Below are 24,057 nucleotides of genomic sequence, written 5' to 3' on the forward strand. Positions count from 1 at the left end.
CGTGGGACAGCTGCTACTGAGGACAAGTCCTTTAGGAAGACTAGCTAAAGGAGGCCGGTGAAGAGAGAGAAAGGTAGGAAGGAGGAGGCTGGCGTTGGAGGAGAAATCTCTGCTGCATTGTTTTACCTTTACTCTTTCTATTCCTGGCATCACGGGGCTCAAACGTCATCAAAATAGAAAGACCCAAAAGGCAAGCAAAGTGACGCACACATGTTACCATATGGATTCCATCAGCCAGGACGAGAATCGCCCCAAGCCCTACCGGGTAAAGGGAGGGTCCGCTGGGGCATCAGCTCCCCCACCCCGGCAACACCTCAGGACTGCACGCTGGTTCAGAGGCTGCAGATCACAGGACCTGACGCCTCAGGGGCCAGCCCGGTCCCCGGGGGCTCTGGACTCGGGGCTCAAGGAGCTCGCCCGTGGGGCCGCGCGCGCCAGGGGTCAAGTCCCCGCCCGAGCAGCCCCGCGCAGGAGTGAGACCTCCACTCTGCCCCCGCGAGACTGCGGAGCTGAGGGTGTAAATCACGGCTGCCGACAGTCCGCCCCTACTCCGCTCCCGGGGTCTAAACTCGCCCAAGACTGTACCTGACGCGGCAGCGCCACCTCCACCCGACGGAGCCGGCTGTCACGGTGGCGGCGGTCACTGCTTCGGGCGCCAGTGACGCCTCTCATAAAAACAACAACCTGCTAGGAGGCGTCCGCAGCCGGGAGGCGGTGGCTGGCGAGGTGCCCCAGCGCATGCCGGGACTTGTAGTCCACCCCGCGCCTCAGGCCCGGCGGCGGCAGAGAAGAGAACTACAACTCCCGAAGAGGAGTGCAGCCTGCCTTGAGGAGACCAAAGGAAGCTGGGGCAAACCACCGCGGATCCTCACAACATCCGGGCCCCGGCGCCCGCGGCCAGTTGCTATGGAGACAAGATGCAACCACTCGAAAGGATTCGCGGTTTTGCCAGGCAATACAACTCCATGGATTAGGCAGATCGTTTTATACAGAGGGATCCAGCCAAGGATTCAGACATTTTGCTGCTTTAATTGGGTGTAGTTTCCTGGGTAGTTGCCGGACTTCTTGCCTTTCGCCGCAAGAAAAGACTCCGTTTGCCGAAAAATTGAGGAAGATAGAATGACAGACTGCGACTGGGTGGGTTTGTGCAGAAGGCTAGTTTTTACATTTTCAAATGTAAAATGAGCGCTTAATTAAGTCATTGTTGATCTAAAGGTATAAATGATATTGGGGAATGGTACACACTGGTACTCCAGGGCAAACTGGCGATAGTTTGAACAAGACTAACGTAGCTTAATTTTAATATCATGTTTATATACATTGTGTCTTTTCCAAAAAGAATATGAGGGGAAAGTACACTTATAATCACTGTACATGGTCAGTGGAAAGTAAGGTTTAAGCAATTTGGAGGACTTAATAAGACCTGGTCTCAAAATAAACTAAAAAGATTGGGAGGGCTGGGGCTGTAGCTCAGTGGCAGAGCGCTTGCCTCGCATGTGTTCCATCCCCAGCACCACATAAAAAATAAGTTAAAAGTATTCTGTTCATCTTCAACAACAACAACAAAAGGGGGGTTGGGAATGTAGCTCATGAAAGAGGGCTTGCCTAGCATGCAAAAGACTTTGGGTTCAATCCCCAGTACTACAAAAAAAGGAAAAAAAAAAAGTTTGAAAAGGGCAAATGCCGGACAAGAAGAGCCACATTGAAGGCATGTGTGGTTAAGCAAAAACAACACATAATTTTGTTTCTGAATCTACAAATATTTGTGAATTATTGATATTGCCAGTTATTGGTGAGGAGTCCTGCTTTCCCACATGTTGAGGTTTGAACATTATAGAAGCATGCTGAGGCAAGCATATAAAGCAGGGTTTATTTAAAAAGGGGTAACAGATTTCTCCCCGGAGGGAGAAGGGGGCCATAGCTGGTATCTTGGTACTCCAAGAAGTGAGGTGCTCTACTTTTTTTTTTTTTTTTTTTTTAAGTCCTAGTCTTATCTTTCTCCTTCCTGCATCTGTGACTAGGCCCTGGAATGCTCGGTGGGATGGCCCAAAGGTAGGAAACAGGTGGGCTGAAGGGGGAAGGACAGGTTGGAGAAGCCAAGGACACATTAACATCCCCTAGCTCCCTGTAGGGAGGGGCAATTCTGGAACAGGTTACCCACATCACAAATTGGAACTGGGCGGGTTCTTGATAAGGGTGGAGATAGGTCTCTGAAGGAATTAACATTTCCATCCCTTAGGGGATGACAGTCTCCAACTTCCCAGAATCACTCAAAATTGGCCTCCTTGATCTGACCTGACTCAATTTACCTATCTATACTGACTGCCTGATTCTGGCTTCATTATCGTGGAGATCTAAGATTTCAGTCTAATTTACAGATTTTGTGGTGTATGTTAAACCAACAAAGTTTATCAGCTAATTTGTCTTCTGTTTGAACTAGATTTGGTTTTCTTTCATATATCACTCTCTTCTGATAACTATTGAGAAAGTAAAATGTTCATAATATGTATTTGCACTTTTTGTAAAAACAAAAGCATCTATTTCCTCTATTGTCTCATTTTTTTAAGAGAGAGAGAGAATTTTTAATTTATTTTTTTAGTTTTCAGCGGACACAATATCTTTGTTTGTATTGGTGCTGAGGACCTGCACACATGCCAGGCGAGCGCAATACCGCTTGAGCCACATCCCTAGCCCAAAATTGCCTCATTTTTTTAAAGGTCCCTTATGAAAATGGAGTGGGTAGAAATGGAAGTGGGGGTAGAGGGATAGATTTGGTTTTCTGTATTACATGTTGAGCCAAACTGATCAGAATTTTAGAGCCAATGACAAATAAAGGTTATTTGATGAAAAAAAAGTTCTCATGACTAAAGGCAATAGTATCTACTTAAAAAAAAAAAAAAAAAACAAAGCCCACAGGTTATCTTGGGCAATCTGCCTAGGTGGCCATAACAGTAAATTAGGACCAGGTGCAGGGACCAGGTGTGTAATCCCAGCTGCTGGGGAAGCTGAGACCGGAAGCCAGCCAGGACAATTTAGCAAGACCCTATCTGAAAATTTTAAAAAAGGGCTATGGATGTAGCTCAGTGATAGAGCACTTGCTTCATGCATGAAGCCCTGAGATCAATACCCAGTGCCAAATGAAAAACAGAAAGAGACATTATTAAAGATAAAACATTTTTATACACATGTGTTAGAAAGCTACAAGCAGTTTTGCATCCATTTTTTTAAACATCTTGCTGCCTCCTTCCCTCAAATGACTAAATTTCAAATGTGTTTACTATGTCCATGTCTGTGCCACACACTACATGGACTACTACAGCTCCTCTCCACATTTACACAAGGCTCAGAGAGAAACCAAAGCAATTTTATTAAAAATTACACCATACTTTCCTTAAAACCCTTCAAGAGTTTTCCATTGCTTTTATCTTATTATTTTTTTTTCTGGTACTTGAGATTGAACTCAGTCATGCTTTACCTCTGAGTTATATTCTCAAACCTTTTAAGATAGGGTCTCACTAAATTGCTGAGGTTGGCCTCGCGAACTTTTGATTCCCCTGCCTCAGCCTCCTGAGTCCCTGCATTACAGCCATGCTCTATTGTGCCCTGCTCAAAAAAAAAAAAAAAAAAAAAAAAAAAGAGAGAGAGAGAGAGAGAGGTGAACCCAGACCACTCTACCACTGAGATACATCCCCAATCCTTTTTTTTTTCTTTTTTTTAAGACATGATCTAATTTGCTGAGGCTAACCTTGAATTTGAGATCCTCCTGCTGCATCCTCCCATATCACTGGGATTACAGGTATGCACCACCACAGCCTGCTCAAATTTTTACCATAATTACCAAGATCCTGCAAGATCTGGCTTCAGCCTCTTATATTATCTAAAAACATTTTCACCCTAATTTACTTGACTTTGGCCATGATTTTTGCTTCCATCTCTTTTCCTACCTTGCTTTCTACCTCTAGATTTAATAAAACTTCACCAGAACAGCCCTCCTTACCCCCAAAACTAGGTTAAAGCCCCCCAGTATATCTTCATATCTTGTATTTTTCTTCATAGCACTTATCCCAGTTTCCCAGTTGTGCTTATTCTGTTAGCTGTAATTCTTTGTTATGGCTATCCCCTAGAAAAATTGAGGTATACTCCCTCTTCAGCTATGACTATTATTATAAACTTTTCCTATGAATTAATTTTTTCCCCCTCAGTACTGGGGATTGAACCCAGGGGCACTTTACCACTGAGCTATATTCTGGCCCTTTTTGGTTTTTTGAGACAGGATCTCACTAAATTGCACAGGCTGGCCTCCCTAATAGCTGAAATTACAGGCATGCACCACCATACCCAGCTTGTAATCGATTTTCATAGTGCTAGTATAACATGTTTATGAATATTTTGACAAGTTTCTCTGAACCAAATAAAGCTCATTTAGCAGGTAGTCTTCAATACCCTCAAGGGAATAGCATTTCCCCCCCAAAAAAGGGGTATGAAAGGAATAAGTTTAATTCTATTTTTTAATAATTGAGAATGGTTTTATATATTTATCTTTTAGGATAAGAAAAGTACTTCAACTTCAAAGTCAGACACAGGAATGAAACCTGAACAACTGCTTCCTTGTGTGAACCCTGGCAATCCTGTGTTTTCCTGTATGTTGGACCCAAAGACACTCCGTACAGCTACTTCACTATCAAAACCTCAGATGATTATGTACAAAACCAATTCAAGTCATTATGGTGAATTTGTACCTTTGCCACAGTTTCTCCCCTGCAATTATACTCCAAGGGAGCAAGGATTTTCAAACCATATTAGAGCAACTGGACTTTATCAAAATAACAGTCTAAATACTGCACCTGATAGAAATAGAACCCTTGATTTTCCTAATTTTCAACATACTCTATGAAAATATATTCCTTTTGCAACAGGGATTTACTTGATGCTTTGACTATATCCCTTGTGGCTTTAAAACTTATATGTTTTTTTTTTCTTTTTCCTAACCTTATTCTCCCTGATCTTCTCTTTCCTAAACTTTTCCCTGATCTTATTGATCTCTTTTTCCTCAATCTTCTCCTCCCATAGACTTTCCCCTGACCTTCTCCTTTCTGATCCCTCCTCGATAATCTCATGTTCTCTGAATCACCCCTGTTCCTGCTGATGGGTAGAATCACAGCCTTTGGGACAGGAGTCCCCTGTGTTTCTCATTTGCTAGCAAAGCAATAAACCTTCTTTTTCCTTTTTCTCAAAATCTTGTCCTTGTTATTGGATTGGCATTGGGGACAAGGACCGAGGTTTCAGCAACACTTTTGACAATTTAAGAGAAAATATGCCTTAATATTATTTTTGTAGTTGTAGATGTGTAATGCCAGATTTGTGGGACCCCAATAGACCTCCAGAAGCTGAATCCGATGCAATCACATAGGAGTCTTTATTGCAAGCTGGAGCCTGGACTCACAACCGTTTCCGATGCAGTAGTCCCCAGGAGTGAGTCCTGGCCCTTAGTTCAGTGAGGATTTGTAGGTTTTGGGAGGATACTCTATGCATCACAACATCACACAGCAAATCATTTCATACCATGGGAAAATCAAACAACTACTCTTAACATAGCATGTTCACTGGTGGGAACAAGTTGGGTAAGGATGATTGGTGAGTTCAAGTGGTGGATACATTTGAACTGATTGGTTTAGGGGTTGCAAGAGTGTATATGCTAAACTGCAGGGTGACTTGGGGATGTGGCTCAAGCAATAGCACGCTCGCCTGGCATGCATGTGGCCGGGATCCTCAGCACCACATACGAACAAGGATGTTGTGTCTGCCGAAAACTAAAAAAAATAAATGTTAAAAAAAAATTCTCTCTCCCTCTTAAAAAAATTTTAAAAATAAAATAAAATAAATAATCTGCAGGGTGACCTAATCTTCTTACCAATCACCAGAAATTACTGGGAGGGTCACCTGGCATTTCAGATATTTTCCCTGTCTCATGGTGATTGGTGGTTGCTCACCTGGCACTCCAGATCTTTCCTGTTAAACAACTCAGCAGGGTGGATGTGTGCCTAGGAGCCTTTGTGTGGGTTTTTCCAAGGACAAGGGTCATGCCCCCTCCCTCTGGACAGGCCTTGAGGTAGAAGCTGGTTTCTAAAAAATGGAGTCACATCAGTTTCTCAGATGGACAGAATTACTTTATTTATTTTTATGCGGTGCTAAGGATCAAACCCAGTGACTCACATGTGCTAAGCAAGCACTCTGCCACTGAACTATAGCCCCAGCCCAAGTATGATTTTTAAAAATAATGTTAGAACATCCAATTTAGAACATAGATTTGAATCAATTTTCTTTTTTTTTTTTTTTTTTTTTTTTTTTTTTTTTTTTTAAAGAGAGAGTGAGAGAGGAGAGAGAGAGAGAGAGAATTTTTTTAAATATTTATTTATTTTTAGTTCTCGGCGGACACAACATCCTTGTTGGTATGTGGTGCTGAGGATCGAACCCGGGCCGCACGCATGCCAGGCGAGCGCGCTACCGCTTGAGCCACATCCCCAGCCCCTGAATCAATTTTCTTAAAAACCTTTTTAAGAAATAAGGAATTTCCTGCTGGAATTGTGGCTCAGAGGTAGAGTGCTCGCCTAGAATGCGTGAGGCACTGGGTTTGATCCTCAGCACCACATATAAACAAATAAAGGTTCATCAATAACTAATAAAAATTAAAAAAAAAAAAAAGACTCTGGCCAGGCATGGTGGCATATGCCAGTAATCCCAGTGGCTGGTGGAGGCTGTGACAGGAGAATTGTGAGTTCAAAGTCAGGCTCAGCAAAAGTGAGGTGCTAAGCAATGCAGTGAGACTCTGTCTCTAAATAAAATACTAAATGTTATGCTCGAATTCGGGACCCCCAAAAGACCACCAGAGACCAAGATCGATGTAAACAGCAAAGAGGTGTTTATTGCAAGCTAGCTCGGTCCTCCGAGGACACACACAGCAACTGGTGACACTGAGAGGCCCCGAGCCCAGGGTTTTTTGTTTTTTGTTTTTTTTTTTTAAGAGAGAGTGAGAGAGGGGAGAGAGAGAGAGAGAGAATTTTTAATATTTATTTTTTAGTTCTTGGCGGACACAACATCTTTGTTGGTATGTGGTGCTGAGGATCGAACCCGGGCCGCACGCATGCCAGGCGAGCGCGCTACAGCTTGAGCCACATCCCCAGCCCACCGAGCCCAGGGTTTGTAGCAGTTTTATACATTCTTTGGAGAAGGCAGGGACCCCCACATACATCATAGCATCTCTTAGCAAATCATCACACACAGCGCGAAAATCAAATAATAACTCTAAAACATGATTGGCACATTCACTGGCGGGAACAAGTTGGGGAGGGGTGATTGGTTACTACAAGAGGGGGATTCATTTGAACTGATTGGTTTAAGCCAAGAGGGGTGTTCGTGCTGAACTACATGGTTTCCTAACACGTTATCAACCACCATAAACTACTGGGAGGGTCATCTGGCATCCCAGGTATTTCCCTGTCTCATGCTGATTGGTGGCTGCTAGGGGGTTACTATGGGTCTCCATCTAGCCTGACTGAGTCAGGGACACCTGGAGCAGCAGATCTCTCCTGTTATTTGTAGATAAACCACTTAGCAGGGTGGGAATGTGCCTAGGAGTGCTCTGTGGGTCTTTCCAAGGACAAAGGTCATTTCCCTTCCTTGGACAGGCTTTGCTCTGAGATAGAGGCTGGTTTTTCACTAAATAGGGATGCAGATGTGGCTCAGTAGTTGAATGCCCCCAAGTTCAATCCCCAGTACCCCCCCCCCCAAAAAAAAAGACTCAGTATGGTGTTGTGCTCCTACAGTTCTAGCTACACAGGAAGATAGAAAGTTTGAGGCAAGGCTGGGCAACTCAGATCCTGTCTCAAATAAAAGAATAAGGAAGAAAAAGACTGGGGATGTAGCTTAGAGGTAGAGTACTTGCCTAATATGCGCAAAGCCCTGGGTTCAATCACCACAACCACAAGAAAAGAAAGATTCAACCAACATGTACTAGGACCTGTGTTCAATAACCCTCATGGAGGTCAGGGGGTGGGGAGGAGTAGTACCCCCTCTCCCAAAAAAAGAGAAATTCTGAACAATAATTTTTCACTCTTCTGAGATTTCAATTAATTGCTTAGAATTTAGAAAAATGTTAGTTCCTACTACTAGGCTGGTGAGTGAATGAATTTATTATTTCATTATTTAACAAATATATATGGTAGACAATACAAATGAAGACACAAGTGAAAAACAGTGGCTTTTATTGTTTCAGTTAATACAATTTGGGGTGAAGGAAATTAGCAAATTAATGAAGTGACAATTTATGCAATGTATGTACAAAGTATTTCAGACATAGAACTGCTCAAGTTGAGGCCAAGGAGATCAGAATTGACTTGACTTGAGAAGATAAAGCTAAATCAAAATCTTTCCCAGCAAATTATTCTTCCCCAGATCCTTCCAAGAGAATGTGACCCTAACAATACTTTCATTTCTGATTTCTGGCCTTCAGAACTGTGAGAGAAATTCTATCATTTTAGCCTTTCCACACCCCACCACAAAAGGTACATTTTTTTTTTTAAAAGAAAGAGTGAGAGAGGAGAGAGAGAGAGAGAGAGAGAGAGAGAGAGAGAGAGAGAGAGAGAGAGAATTTTTGATATTTATTTTTTAGTTCTCTGCGGACACAACATCTTTGTTGGTATGTGGTGCTGAGGATCGAACCCGGGCCGCACGCATGTCAGGCGAGTGCGCTACCGCTTGAGCCACATCCCCAGCCCAAAAGGTACATTTTAAAAGATACTACTGTTTAAAAAAAAATACAGCTGTTTTATGATCCATTCAAATGACAGCATCAGGTGATCAAATACTATAAAAATCTCACCCTGAGACAGGAATTTATGGATAGAATTTCTTTTTTTAAATACTGAACTTAAAAAGAGAAACCCCCACGAATACTTGGCCATTGGTATGCTGGAAATGAACCCTTGGAAAGCAAAACAAGCAGCTTCAGAGACCCAGCCACATCCTTGTCCACAGAAAGTAGCCTGTGTGAGGACAATGTGCCAAGGACAAAGAAAACTGGTGTCAAACTGTGTGACCCCATCCTGACTCCACCTCTAGTTCACTCCCTAGCTACTGTCCTCTATAATTTATGTGTGTGGAGAGGGTAGATATGGGGGCTGAACTCAGGAGCATTCTGTCTTTGAGGTACAACACAAATTATTTTGAGACAGGGTCTCACTAAATTGCCCTGATGGCCTCAAATTTGGGATTTTCGTGCCTCAGCCTCCCAAATCACTTAGATCACATGTGTGCACGACTGTGCCTGTCTTCTATAAGTATTAAGACACCAGACTAAGGGGTTGCTTCTCACTAGAGATAGTGTAACAGTGGCCCACTTCATGCTTTGACTATAAGCCACTGCAGTTAATTTTTTAAATGCACTCGTCACTGGTTCCTCTTCCCCCCCCTCCTCCCTAATGTCTCCCCTTCCCCAATCTCAGTGAAGGGGAAGAACAAGATTATCTTTCTTCTATTATTAAGATAATTATCTATTATCTTTCTTCTATTATTAAGATTATCTATCTTATCATCTGAGACAGTTAATCTGTCCTTGAGCACACACCCACCTTGGGAACTAATTCAGACTTTGGGGATGGTACCAAAAGATCAAGGAAATGACTACTTCCCAAATTAACAGATGAATTACAACTCTACAGAGAACAGGAATGTAGCCTTGGAGTCACCTCTTTAAAAAAACCTCTGTTTCCCTTGAAGGGCAGAATCACAGCCTCTGGGGCAGAGTCCTCCTATATTAGCAAAGCAATAACCCCCCCCCCCTTCTTCTCAAAACCATGTACTTGTTAGCATCCAGCAAAGCAATAACCTTTTTCCCCCCTTTTTCTTAAAACCATGTACTTGTTAGCATCTAGGACAAGGACCAAGCTTTCAGTAACAAAACCAGTAACCTGAAATAACTAGATGATAACCAATCTTTTACTTTCCTATTGTTCTGTCTCCCTGTGCACACATTATAAGGAAGATAACTTTGTTCTGTTTCTGCTTTCTTTAGTTCTTCTGTGCCGCAGTCTGGCTGGGCACAAAATCACGAGCCATGTAGATTCAAACAGCAATTCTTTATTTCCGAACTCACAGGAGCACTCTACACACGTTCTGGGGAAATCCACGTTCTGCACATGTTCTGGGAATAGGGCGTGCCTGAGGCAGCAGAATACGCCCTATTCCCAGCAGGGTACACCCTAAACCTGGATCCGCCCTAATCCAGTAGGATCCTCCCTAAACCTGGATCCACCCTGGTCCTTGAGCAGGGTCACCTTTCTCAAACATACATGCAATGTCACTGCAAATGTCCAAGGCAAGTCCATTTCCAGGAGTCCTTCCTCTAAGCAACATGGGGTACGCTGGCAAGGAAATTGTCATACCTACTTGGCTAATGGCTCTCAGCACTTCTGTGCTTATAAAACCAACCTCTTCTGCTCAGCTCACTGGAACACTTATTCTATTTTAAGAAATGAAGTGTTGTCCAGTTGGAACAACACTGGAAGCACAAAACAAAGTCAAACAAGATCTGTAAGCTAAATCTGTTATAATTTTGTTTTTTGACAACAGCCTATAACTAAAGTTGAAGATAAGGTTTTTCAAGTAGTTGTTTTACCAGGGCTGAATTAGTCTAACCTCAAACAGCAGATAGTAGAGTATTAAAGAAAAATAAATTTCTGAGCATTTGGAAATTAACTAAAAAACATATCAATATTTATTACACCAAAGCAGTCATTCAGACAATGAAATAGTATTTTTAATAAAACAAAAATACCAACTAAGCACAAACTTTTTAAAACAAATTCTACCTTGTTAAACATTAAAAATCAGTAAGTGTTCTGGAGTCAAACAATTTTGTTAAAAGAACAAGTGTAATTCAGTTTTTTAAATAGTATAAATTGCCTGCTAATATGAGGAAGCAAACTATTAAAATAGATTATTCTTATTTTGATTTGAAAGGGTAAAGTTTCTAAGATGGAAAGCTTGAATTAAAATGTAAAAGATTAGGTATTATTAAATTCCTCTGTTACACCCAGATTCCTGAGATAGTTAAGACAACGCCCTACTGGCCATTTAGCCTAGGGCCCTGTGCAGTTTGTCACAGGGCCCGAACCAATCAGTTTGAATGTGTATCCCGCTTAGGAGTGACCAATCACCCCTGCCCGACCTGTTCCCGCCAATGAATGTGCCAATCACATCTCAGAGTTGTTGTTCAATTTTCCTGCGCCTCATGTTGATTTGTTCTGACGTATGCAAAGCCCACCGCCCTCTCCAGAAAGTGTACTTAAGCTCTGCTTGATCTCTGCTCTGGGCTCTGGGCGGCTCTTCCTTCTTGAGTGAGCAAGGAGCCCCAGCGCACTGGAATGGATCCCCAATAAATCCCCTTTTGCCAATTGCATGGAGCCAGTCTCTTGTGTGGTCTCTTTCTCCGACGCTCCACCGGACCCTTACAGATTTACTTATTCAAAAATGATTCAAAGCAAACATTTCTTTTTCTGTAGATTTATAATATTTTCCCCTCTTCACAAAGAGTACTAAAGAGTATGCACAATCAGCCATAATATGTACAAATAGTCCTAGTCTCTCCAGTTATTTTTGAAAAACATAAAATAATACCTAATACTAGTACCTAGTCGCTTCTTGAAGTCGTTAAGATTTTAATTCTGTTCCTTGAATTATATTCCGAATCTTCTCAGCATCATTTTGCACAATTTTGTTAGCTGGATCAATCTTAAGTGCAGCTTCATAATCCTGTAGGCCTACATTAAACAGCAATTATGATTAATAAGTAATTTATATGTATTTGTCTTATCTAGATGACATCTCCCCTGCACTAGTACTAGGCAAGTGTTCCACACCTCTGAGTTACATCTCAGCAGCTCAGGAGGCTGAGACAGGAAGATAGCAAGTTTGAGACCAGCCTCAGCAATTTAGCGAGGCTCTAAATAACATAGTGAGACCCTATCTCAAAATTACAAATAAAAAGGCCTGTAATCCCAGTGGCTGGGAGGCTGAGACAGGAGGATCACAAGTTCAAAGCCAGCCTCAGCAAAAGCGAGGCACTAAGCAACTCAGTGAGACCCTGTCTCTAAATAAAATACTAAATAGGTATGGAGATGTGGCTCAGTAGGGAAGTGTTCCTGAGTTCAATTCCTGGTAACCCCCAACCCCCAGGAAAAAAAGAAAGGCTGGGAATGTAGCTTAGTGGTAAATTGCCCCTGGGTTATATCCCCATTTCCCCCACCCAAATAAAATAAAAATAATAAAAAGTAACCTGTAATCCCTGTGACTCCAGAGATTGAAGTAAGAGGATAACAAATTCTAGGCCAGGTGAGCCCAGTGGCACATGCCTGTGATCTCAGCCACTTGGAAGGCTGAGGGAAGAGAATCAGAAATTCAAAGCCAGCCTCAGCAATTTAGTGAGTGCCTAAGCAACTTAGTGAGACCTTGTCTCAAAATAAAAAAATTAAAAGGGCTGGTGATGTGGCTCAGTGGTTAAGGGCCCCTGGTTTCAATCACTAATACAAAAAAAAAAAAAAAAAATTCTAGGCCAAACTGGGTGAGCCCCTATCTTAAAATAAAATATAGAAGGACTGGGGAATGTAGCTCGGGGTAAACAACCCCTGGGTTCAATCCCCAGCACTAAAAAAAAAATTAAATTAAAATTAGAAAAAGAGAGGTTGGGGCTGGGGCTGGGGTTTAGCAGTAGCAAACTTGCCTGGCATGTGTGAGGTACTGGATTTGATTCTCAGCACCACATATAAATAAATAAAGGTCTATCAAAAACTAAAAAAAAAAAAAAAAAATTAATTAGAAAAAGAAAAGAAACCATATAAAGTATGGTTCAGGACAATCCCTAGGTTTCAAATCAGTTTTCCATCTTCCATAGTACCTATGAGACTAGAAATTTTTCAGTGATTTGGGGAATAATTGTGATTTCATTCAGGGTTCAATAAGAAGCAGTTATTTTAAATTCAAGCACAAATAAGCTAACAGCTTAAGTCATTAACATTTGAATAAACTCAATAAAATTTACATACCCAAAGTGTACTTTTATCACTTCAATGAAAAATAATAAATATATCTTACTTAGATATATTTCTAGATTTTTCTTTTTGGCAGAGCAGGGGATGTTGAAATTTGAACCCAGGCCTTTTCACATGCTAAGAAGGTGCTCTAACACTAAGCTACAGCTCTGATCTGAAACTCAATTGATATTTATACTCACAGAGTACACTATAGTATGTGCTTTTTTTTCTGTAGTTATCTACAGTAAAGTTCTTTAAGGAAAATTTGTTTCAAAGAAAAACACTGTGGATTATTTAATAAGAAGAAGTAACTCCATCTCAATCTTTATCCAAAAAGCAAATGGAAAGAATATTTGGGGGGGAACAAGGAAAACTCAGTTCTAGTTCCAAGTGTCTGCTATGCCACTCACTTCAGGCAAATTACTTAACTTCTGCCATCCTCTATTTTTTCATCTTAAAAAAGAGGGTTCCCTGTAGCGCAAAAATATCTAGGTTGCTATAATTTCTTTCTTTCTCCCTCTTTACATAACGTTTTATTTTATTTATTTTTTAACTTATTTATTTTGAGTATTGGGGATTAAACTCAAGGGCCCTCAGTTGCCCAGGCTGGCCTAGAATTCACAATGACTCAGACACCCCAATATCTGGGACTGCCAGCATCCACTACTGTTCCCAGTTTCATGTTGATACTTTTTCTTTCTCTTTCTCTCTCTCTCTCTCTCTCTCTCTCTCTCTCTCTCTCTCTCTCTCTTGGTACTGGGAATTCAATCCAGGGACACGTTAGCTACATCTCCAGCACTTTTTTACTTTTTTATTTTGAGACAGGGTCTCACTAAGTTGCTGAGGCTGGCCTCAAACTTGCAATCCTCCTGTTTCCTGCCTCCTCCTGAGTTGCTGTGAATACAGGCATGTGCCACCACATCAGCTTCATGTTGTTATACTTTCTAAAGAGTTCTTTACAATGTTACATTCCTGTCTTGATTATTATTATCCACATGAAGTTGAATATGATATTTTAAAAATATGTGGCATATAAACTTAATTTGGATAAGACATTAAAAAGGGATGTAGCATATAAACCTAATTTGGATACTTTGGTTAGAAAAATGATAGAATAAAATTTACATACAAAATCAGAAATAAAATGTACAGGCTGAAGCTCATTTCTTGGAAATGCATCATTAAGAAGCAGCCTTTAATCATTGAGTAAAGCTGAATGGGCATCTGGATAAGGAGGCATGAGAAGAAGAATGTTGAAGGCAAACTTTTGGGTATTGAACCAGGGCCTCATGCATGCTGGGTAAGTGCTCTTGTGACCTAGCCACCTCCCCAACCCTTCTAAATATATTAAAAATGAAAGAATTAGCCACACATGGTACTCAGAAGGCTGAGGCAGAAGGTTTGCAAGTTCAAAGTCAGCCTCAGCAATTTAGCAAGGCCCTAAGCAACTCAATGAGACCCTGTCTCTAAATAAACACAAAAAGGCTGGGGTTGTGGCTCGGTGGTTAAATGCCCCTGAGTTCAATCCCTGGCACGAAAAAAAAGAAAGAAGGAAAAGAAAAAGTTAAAATAAAAGAAATTCTATGACTTCTAAATGCCTTGGATTAAATTATGGACCTTAGTAGAGTATCACAAAGAAAAGCAATGTTTATAAATTGTGATAGATAATTTCTGAGTTTGTGTGGGCATGTGCGTGCACATGCATATGTGTATGCTTATAAAGTGTAAAATATACACACACTGTTTTTTGTGGGGTTTTTTTCCCCACTAAGCATTGAACCCAAGAGAGCTCTATCACTGAGCTACATTCCTAGCCCTTTATATTTTTTATTTTGAAACAAGGTCTTACTAAATTGCCAAGTAGCTTCAAACTCTTGAACCTACTGCCTCAGACTCCTGGATTGGTGGGATTACAGACATGTACCACTGTGCCAGGAAGGTCTGATTATCTCAAGTGAATCATTTATACAGTTTATTACATATCCATCTATAGAAATGTTGTCTAATAATACAGCATGTTCCCAGACCTAAACTCATTGTTCACATCTTGTTCTAATTCTCTTCTACAATTAATTTCTTTCTTTATTTACTTATTTATTTTTGCAATGCTGGGTACCAAACCCAGAACTAGGCAAGCACTCTTCTACTCTACCACTCTACTACATCCCCAGCCCTACAATGAACTCTTAAAATATAATTTCAAAATAATTTTTTATTTAATCAGATAGGTTGCAAAGAATAAATTAAATGCTAAAAGTCTTTTAAAAATGGAATCCTAAAAACTCATGATCCCAGCTGGGCATGATGGCACATATCTATAATCTCAGCTACTTGGGCAGTCTGAGTTAGGAGGATCGCCAGTTCTAGGCCAACCTGGACAATTTCTTGAGACCTTGTTTCAAAATTAAAAAAAAATTTTTAAGGGCTGGAGATGTAGTTCAGTGGTGGACCACTTGCCTAGCATATGTGAAGCCCTGGGTTCAAATTCCAGTATGAAAAAACAATCATGATCTTTTAATAATCCCAATGACTTTTTTATGAGAGTAGATGTGGATGTTAAAACATTTCTACAAGCTGGACACAGTATCACATATACCTGTCAGCTACTCAGGAGGCTGAGACAGGAGGATCACAAGTTCTAAGCCAGCTTGACAATTTAGTGAGCCCTCATCTCAAAACAAAATTTAAAGGATTAGGACATAGGTCAGTGGTACAGCAGCTGCCTAGCATGTATGAGGCTCTGGGTTCAATCTCCAGTATGGCAAAAATAGAGAAAGCAAACAAAACCCATTTTCTATCAATTTTTTACCTTCTACATACAATTCCAGTTGACAGAATGCTGTTCCACGTCGTACATGTGCCTTCATTCTTGCATTAGCATTGTCTGCAACATGTGGTGTCAGTAATTCCAGAGCCTTACAAAACACATACATAATTAACAAGATAAAGACATAACTTCCTAATTTAAACTTGAGCAAAAACATGGTAAAAATATGAACTTCAAAACATGCCTTAAGCCCTCACCCACTTAAATTTTTGGCTTAGCAGATACAGTAATTTATAAAATACACACATTTATGTTAAACAATTTAAGGAATTCTTCAATTGTTTCTGTATGGGATTTACTCCCTCACGGAATGATTTGTTTTCTTTGATGCATGCACCTTTACTAGCAGGAATGATTAAGTAGCATTTGGGATCTTTTGTATTTGGATTGGGTGACCCAGTTTATTCTTTCATTCAATAAATATTTGTGCACAAAATTGTGTTAGTCAAAGGAAAGCTGGATTGAAAAAATATAATTATAAGTTCAAAGTTTGAAGATATGCTTTTTTCTTCCATATCCTCAATCTCAAGGAGCCACATACAAGACTTTGCTTGTGACATGCCCAATAAAAGAAGTTACCTTGATATGGAAAAAAAGAAAAAGCTGTAGAGTTTAAGATAGTCTAATTCACTCTAAAAATGAAAAAATGATTATGGAAATATTCTTTTACTATGCAAATGGCAGAAACAACAAAGGAATACTAAATGTTCTTCCTTGTACCTGCAAAACTTTAATAATAAAACAGCACAACTGACAACCTTTTACCAATTTCCTTGTGAATTCCAACTGTTATGCCATGCTAATGCATAATAATAATTGAAGGTGATTTCTAATCTAACTCAAAATTTTTTAAAAATGCCATTTCATAGTCTATTTTTTAAAAAACGATTTAAAAAAGTAATAAGGCAAGACAATTCTTTAAATCCTTGAGATTCAATTGTTTAAATTTAAAAATAGAAAAAAGAGCATAATTTCCTTCCTTCCTCTTTTTGTTGTAGTTGTGTTGAATGTCCTCTACCATATATCCCCAGACCAAGAGCTTTATTTATTTATTTATTCTAATTTATTATATATGATAGAATGCATTACAATTCATATTACACATATAGAGCACAATTTTTCATATTTCTGGTTGTATATGAAATATATTCACACCATTCATGTCTTCATACATGTACTTAAGGCAATGAAGTCCATCACATTCCACCACCTTTTTTACCCTCCCTTCCCCTCCCACCCCTTTGCCCTATCTAGAGTTCCTCTATTCCACCCATGCTCCCTCTCCCAACCCCACTATGAATCAGCCTCCTTATATCAGAGAAAAAAATTGGCATTTGTTTTTTTGGGATTGGTTAACTTCACTTAGCATTATATTCTCCAACTCCATCCATTTACCTGCAAATGCCATGATTTTATTCTCTTTTATTGCTGAGTAATATTCCAGTGTGTATATATGCCACATTTTCTTTATCCATTCATCTATTGAAGGACATAGAGGTTGGTTCCACAGTTTAGCTATTGTGAATTGTGCTGCTATAAACATTGATGTGGCTGTGTCCCAGTAGTATGCTGTTTTTAAATCTTTTGGGTATAGACTGAGGAGTGGGATAGCTGGGTCAAATGGTGGTTCCATTCCCAGCTTTCCAAGGAATCTCCATACTGCTTCCATATTGGCTGCACTAATTCCAATAAATAGGAGAATAACAATTTTGTGAATGTGTGCTAGGGATAGAACACAGGGCCTCACACACAAGGTCACTAATCTATATACCCATCCACAAAGGATAATAATTTTAAACCACCATATAAAAATAAATAAATAGATAGATAAATATATACCTTAGAAGAATCTTCAATGGCCTTGTGTAAGTTTTTTAGTTTTAGGTGGCAAGCAGCCCGATTCAAATATAATAGAGGAATCTTGTTATTCAGTCTTATGGCTAAATTGTATGCATTAATAGCTGCCAAATAGTCCTCTGTTGCAAACAATTTGCTAATAAAACAAAAATGGAAAAGAAAGACAAAATAACATTGAAACAGAAACAGAGAAGTAATATCAATTATATTTGGCAGAGGGGATGGCTTATCTCCTTTTTTATTCCCTGCAGGATGGACATTGTTGATTACACTAACTATTTCTCCACACACACAGCATCCAACCTGAAAAGGAGGGGTTTCACCTCCCTCCCCAAAAATAGTCAACAATAGGTTAAGCCAGTAAGCAAATTTTCATCCTTCTTGCTATAATGATTGATTCAAGGATGGGCTTGTGACTTAAGTTGGTATATTCTGAATGAAGCTGTGATTTTGTTTTCAAAGTTGGAGAAAAGTTGAGAAAACTCCCCATGCTCGATGTGCATGAGGAGACCTAGATTGTTGCTGTTCATTTTTTTTTTTTTTTTTTCAGTACTGGGGATCAAACCCAGGGTCTCATGCATGCTAGACAAGTATCCTGCCACTAAGCCACAGCCCTACTGTTCATTTTTAACACACTAGGAAAAACTACATTTAGAATAAAGCTGATATAATGGAAATATAAAAAGAATTAAAATGCAGAAAGAAAGTCCGTCTTTTGTGATACAGGTAAGTGGTTAGATCAAGCTTTACCTGAAATGCGAAATGCATTTATTATTTTGCTTATAAAAGCAAATGCATTCCTTTAAATAAAAAGCCAGTATTATAGTCAGGCCTGGTAGTTCACTCCTGCAATCCTAGCTACTGAGGAGGCTGAGGCAGGAGGATTGAAAGTTCAAGGCCAGGGCTGAGGTTCTGGCTCAGCAGCATAGTGCTTGCCTAGCACGTGTAAGGCCCTGAGTTCAATCCTCAGCACCACATAAAAATAAGTAAATAAAGGTACTGTGTCCCACTATAATAAATAAATATTTTAAAAAAAGAAAGAAAGAAAAAGAAAAAGAAAGTTCAAGGCCAGCCTCAATAACTTAGGGAGACTCTGCCTTAAAAAAAAATACATTTTTTTTTTAATGATGGGAGATACAGGTCAGAGCACTTGCCTAAAGTGTGCAAGGTCCTGGGTCTAAACTACAGTACAAAAAAGAAAAAAAGCCAGTATCAGTGTGTCTTATGAAAGTACATCAACCAATACAACTTAGCACTCAGAACAGAACAAGGACAGGCATGATGCATACTAAATAAAATGACAAGTTAGGCCATACTAGGTACTGTACTTATAGAGTTTCCCAGAGAAAAAGAATTAAAAGGACATATACAGTTATGTACCACATAACAATGTTTCAGTCAATAATGGACTACACATAAAATGGTTGTTTCTTAAGATTATTATCACCTAGTGATGTCATACCCATCTGAGTTTGTGTAAGAATACTCCATGATGTTCACATAATGACAAAATCATCTAATGACATATTTCTCAGAACATATCCTGGTCATTAACCAATTCATGACTTATAGATGTATAGAAAAAAATTCATTATGAGGGATTGGCTCATACAGTTATGGAGGCTGAGAAGTCCCAAGACCTGGCACCTGCAAACTGGACACCAAAGAAAACTAGTGGTGTAGTTCTAATCAAAGCTCAAAGCCTGAGACCTAAGGGAGCCAATGGTATAAACCCTGGGTGTGAAGGCCTGAGAACAACTGTGCTGATGGCCAAGAGCAAAAGATGGGTGTCCTAGCACAAAAAGAATAAATTTGTCCTTCCTCTGACTTCTATAATGTCTCATCGCAAGGCAAGATTTGTCAGCTTTGCTTGTAATACTCTTATGAAAAAAAATTGTTTTCCTTAAGATTAGCCTTCCTCAGCTTTGGTGCAAAACCTCTTTGTATACAGCACCACCTGGGCTCACCTCTGCATTGACTTGATGGGCAAAGGGAGTAGCCAACATGAAGCTCTTGCTACTTGCTGTGTCTTGCATAATAATATCCATTGTCTCTGGCCTCCATGAGACTCCTGTGTTGTTGTTGGTGTGTGTGTGTGTGTGTGTGTGTTTCATTTTTTATTTTTTGTTTGCAGTATTGGGGTTTAAATCCAATGGCACTCTACCACTGAACTACATCCCCATCCTTTTATTTATTTATTTATTTATTGGTACTAGGAATTTAATCCAGGGGTGCTTAACCACTGTGCCACAACCACAACCCTTTTTATATTTTATTTTGACAAAGGGTCTCACCAGATTGCTCAGGACCTCACTAAATGGCTGAGGCTGGCTTTGAACTCATTATTCTCCTGCCTCAGCCTCCCTAGCTACTGGGATTATAGGCATGTGCCACCACACCCGGCCTTTTTGATTATTTATTTCGACATAGGGTCTCACTAGTTTTGTCTAAGCTGGCTTGGAACTTGCAATTCTCCTGCCTCAGCCTCCTGCGTCACTGAAATTACAGGAATATGCCACATCCAGCTCAATCTCTTGTGTTCAAGAGTGTGGTGGGCTAATCCCTCATAGTTCTTGTAGAGGCATAGACCCAAACTAAAGTATTGGAAGAAATTCAATTTGGAAAGTATAAACTGTGTACTATATTGGGAGAAAATAGTAACAGGTGGTTAAGAATCTGCATGAAAAACCAGGAGGCTGAAGCAGAAGGATCACAAGTTTGAAGCAAGCTTCAGCAATTTAGCAACCTGTTTCAAAATTAAAATTAAATTTAAAACATTTTTAAATTAAAGGGGTTGAGGATGTTGCTCACTGGTACAGCACTTGCCTAGCATGTTCAAGGATTTAGATTTAGTTCCCAATAATGCAAGAAAAAAAAAGTCCAATGTAAAGTAAAGGAACATCCAACAAGCAGATGGAATCCAGCTGCAGAAAATTCAGAAACCGCAAAAGCAAAAAGTCTGACTAGCGTAAGTTGGCACTAGAAGCAAGGAGCAGTTTCCCACATACTAAACTGGGATTTGGAATCATAATTACCCTGGGTGGCAAGAGGAAAAGCAAAAGCAAAGCACAGCCTCAATTTTAAAATGACTGGGTTTTTAGGTAGGCTACAAAACCTGACACTTAGAGAAAATTAAAAAAAAAAAATTTAGACCCTAGAGTTTGGGTAGAAGGTAAATTTACATAACAACAATAATAAGATGCTAGATGCTAGACTGTAGAGTTATATATCCTAATATCCTCTAATCTTATGTTAGAATTTGAGCGTGTAAGGTATGCAGATGGGATTCGAGTGACCCTAATATGGGGAAAGAAGAGATTTTAAGTATATAGCACAAAAAAACTCATGCTAAATATCAAGCACAAAGTAATGTCAAAGGGATAAAACAATGGTTCAGCTCTCTCATATGACACAGGTATCTGGAAAAGTAGTTATTAAAGTTATTTACCAATTCTGAGCCATATATACCTATTAAATAACATCATACCATGTATATACTTATATTAGAACACATAGACTATTTTATGTGAGATGTTCTCAATAAAGTTACTCGGGCCAGGTGTGGTGGCATATACCTGTAATCGTATCTACTCAGGAGGCTGAAGCAGGAGAATTGCAAGTTCATGGCAAGGCTGAATTCAGCAAGACCTGTCTCAATATTTTAAAAATTTAGCTGGGCGAGGTGGTGTACACTTGTAAAAATCCCAGCAACTTGGGATGCTGAGGCAGGAGGATCATGAGTTCAAAGCCAGCCTCAGCAACTTATCAAGGCCCTAAGCAACTCAGTGAGACCCTGTCTCTAAATAAAATACAAAAAAGGGCTGGGGATGTGGCTCAGTGGTTGAGCACCCCTAGGTTTAATCCCTGGTACTATAAAAAAAAAAAAAAATTTTTTTTTTAAATTTAGCAGGACATAGTGATCCAAGCCTGTAATCCCAGCAACTTGGGAGGCTAAAAAATAAATGTTGAAATTCTCTCTCTTTTTTTTTTTTAGATTCATTTTTTTTAAAGAGAGAGTGAGAGAGGAGAGAGAGAGATAGAGAGAATTTTTAATATTTATTTTTTAGTTCTCGGCGGACACAACATCTTTGTTGGTATGTGGTGCTGAGGATCGAACCCGGGCTGCACGCATGCCGGGCGAGCGTGCTACCGCTTGAGCCACATCCCCAGCCCCTCTCTCTCTCTCTCTCTTTTTTTTTTTATTTTTATTTTTTTTTTATTTTTTATTTTTTTTATTGTTGGTCGTTCAAAACATTACATAGTTCTTAATACATCATATTTCACAGTTTGATTCAAGTGGGTTATGAACTCCCAATTTTACCCAGTATATAGATTGCTCTCTCTTAAAAAAAAAAAAAAAAAGATGTGGTGTCTGCCGAGAACTAAAAAATAAATATTAAAAAATTCTCTCTCTCTTTCACTTTCTCTTTAAAAAAAAAAAAAATTAGCAAGGCCCTCAGCAACTCAGTGAAATCCTGTCTCAAAAAAATAAAAAAGTCTGAGTATATACTCAGTGGTAAAGTGCCCCTCTCTCCAGTGCAAATAATAATAATAATAATAATAAAATTTAAAAAGGGCTGGGCATGTAGCTCAGTGCTAGAGCACTTTCCAAGCATGCATGAGACACTGGTTTCAATCCTCAGTACCACAAAGAGAAAGAAAAAAAAAAAAAAAAAAAAAGGGAGCTATCCACAATGCTATTTGGAAAGGTAAATACTTTCATGAGCAAATAAAATCACCTGATTTATATATATATTTTTATTTTTTTTAAAGGTAGCTCTGGTGTTTAAGACACAGCAGTAGAAGGCTAGGTAAAGAAAGATGAAAACATTCTGTTTTTTTCTAAGAATGCTTTCACGTGTTGTGGGACAGGTAGTGGGAATTGAACACAGGTGCCTCACATACTTGCTAGGGAAGCACTCTACCACTGAGCTATATATCCCCAGCATATTTATTTATTTATTTATTTTAAATTTTCTTTCTTTTTTAAAAATATCTTTTTAGCTGTAGATGGACACAATACCTTTATTTTATTTTTATGTGGTACTGAGGATCAAACCCAGTGCCTCCCACGCAAGAGGTGAGTACTCTACCACTGAGTTAAGACCCCAAGCCCCTTTTTATTTTTTGAGATGGTCGGGTCTCACTAAATTGTGATCCTTCTGCCTTAGTCTCCCTAGGCACTGGGATTACAGGCATGCAGTAACCCCAGCCCATTTTTGTTTTATATTTTCAGACAGGACCATGTTATCTTTGGACACTGATCAAAAAGCAAACCTCTCCCTGTCTTCCTGCCAAAGTTCCTATTTGTGGCCTTTTCCAACCCTTAGTCTCTGCACTTTCTCCCTCCTGTTTCTGCTACATCTGTATCAACTCCAAATCCTTTCCAATACTTCAACTTCTCTACAAAATGCTTTCTTAAAATTTATCTGGCTCTTCTCTAAGGGCAGTGCTATTTCTACCACGCTGTTTACTGAGGCCCCTCAATTCCCCATCAGGAGACCTACAGGGATTGGCATTTTCCAGGCTCAATTATGCTAGCTCCATTTCCTCTTGGTCCACTAGACCTCTCACAGCATCTTAACCTTCCTAACAAAACTAAACACCATGGCTTCATATCTGAGGTATTTTCCCATGAACAATCACTGGCCTCTTGTCTTTTATTGTACTTATTAATCAAAATTCCAACACTGGTTACATATGATGCTGCACACCTATAATCCCAGATGCTTGGGAAGCTAAGGCAGGAGGACTGCAATTTTGAGGCCATCCTGGATGATTTAGCAAGACAGTGTCTCAAAATAAAAAATGAAAAGGCTGTAGCTGTAGCTCAGTGGCACAGCACTTGTCTAGTATGTCTGAGGCCCTAGGTTCAATTCCAGTACCACTAAATAAATGAATAAATAATCTCCAATTCTTGTTCAGTAATCTACCTTTTCTCTGCTTAAGTATGAAAGACTAAACACCACTGGAAACAAATCACACAGTTGTACTAACTGGAATCTCTCTGAATTCATGTTCTCTAATCTAGTAGGGCTCTCAACAGAACCCGCTAATCAGTATCTCTAGTAACAAATCTATCTAGAGCCACACTTGTCTTTACGTTCTTTCTTCCAATCTCAGAAAATGAAATGTTTCTGTCCATCCCAAGTTAATTTGCCAGCATTTTCTAGAACAAAGTAAGCAATCCAATAGAACACAATACTCAGCTATATACACTTAGTACTGCACTCTCAGGAAGCAAGGAGGACCAATTCATACCCCAAACATAGGGGCTGCCTTTATTAG

General features: G+C 39.6%; 3 protein-coding genes across 9 annotated transcripts in view; 1 reads left to right on the forward strand and 2 right to left on the reverse strand.

Annotated features, from left to right (window-relative positions):
- The window catches only part of Ccpg1 (cell cycle progression 1), a 67,467-nt gene extending 66,759 nt beyond the window's left edge, over positions 1 to 708 (reverse strand). For 3 of the 6 annotated variants that reach the window (XM_077799985.1, XM_077799983.1, XM_026413402.2), the window contains exon 1: positions 586 to 708. In XM_077799985.1, the coding sequence (XP_077656111.1) occupies positions 586 to 672 (87 nt within the window). In that variant the 5' untranslated portion in view covers positions 673 to 708. The remainder of the gene's footprint in view (positions 1 to 585) is intronic. The other 3 variants (XM_077799984.1, XM_077799981.1, XM_077799982.1) reach the window with 2 other exon arrangements.
- Positions 709 to 865: 157 nt separating this feature from the next.
- Pierce2 (piercer of microtubule wall 2) lies at positions 866 to 4,894 on the forward strand. Its single transcript, XM_026413403.1, has 2 exons — positions 866 to 1,137; positions 4,547 to 4,894. The coding sequence occupies exons 1-2, from the start codon at positions 1,120 to 1,122 to the stop codon at positions 4,892 to 4,894; spliced, it is 366 nt and encodes a 121-aa protein (XP_026269188.1). The 5' UTR covers positions 866 to 1,119.
- Positions 4,895 to 11,647: 6,753 nt separating this feature from the next.
- Dnaaf4 (dynein axonemal assembly factor 4) overlaps positions 11,648 to 24,057 on the reverse strand; it is a 53,147-nt gene continuing 40,737 nt past the window's right edge. The window contains exons 7-9 of one of the 2 annotated variants that reach the window (XM_077800089.1): positions 17,752 to 17,905; positions 15,895 to 16,000; positions 11,648 to 11,816 (exon numbers count right to left, since the gene is read on the reverse strand). In XM_077800089.1, the coding sequence (XP_077656215.1) occupies positions 11,707 to 11,816; positions 15,895 to 16,000; positions 17,752 to 17,905 (370 nt within the window). In that variant the 3' untranslated portion in view covers positions 11,648 to 11,706. The remainder of the gene's footprint in view (positions 11,817 to 15,894; positions 16,001 to 17,751; positions 17,906 to 24,057) is intronic. The other variant, XM_077800090.1, reaches the window with a different exon arrangement.

This window comes from Urocitellus parryii, chromosome 6 (assembly GCF_045843805.1).
Source record: "Urocitellus parryii isolate mUroPar1 chromosome 6, mUroPar1.hap1, whole genome shotgun sequence".
In the NCBI taxonomy this organism is placed as follows: Eukaryota; Metazoa; Chordata; class Mammalia; order Rodentia; family Sciuridae; genus Urocitellus; species Urocitellus parryii.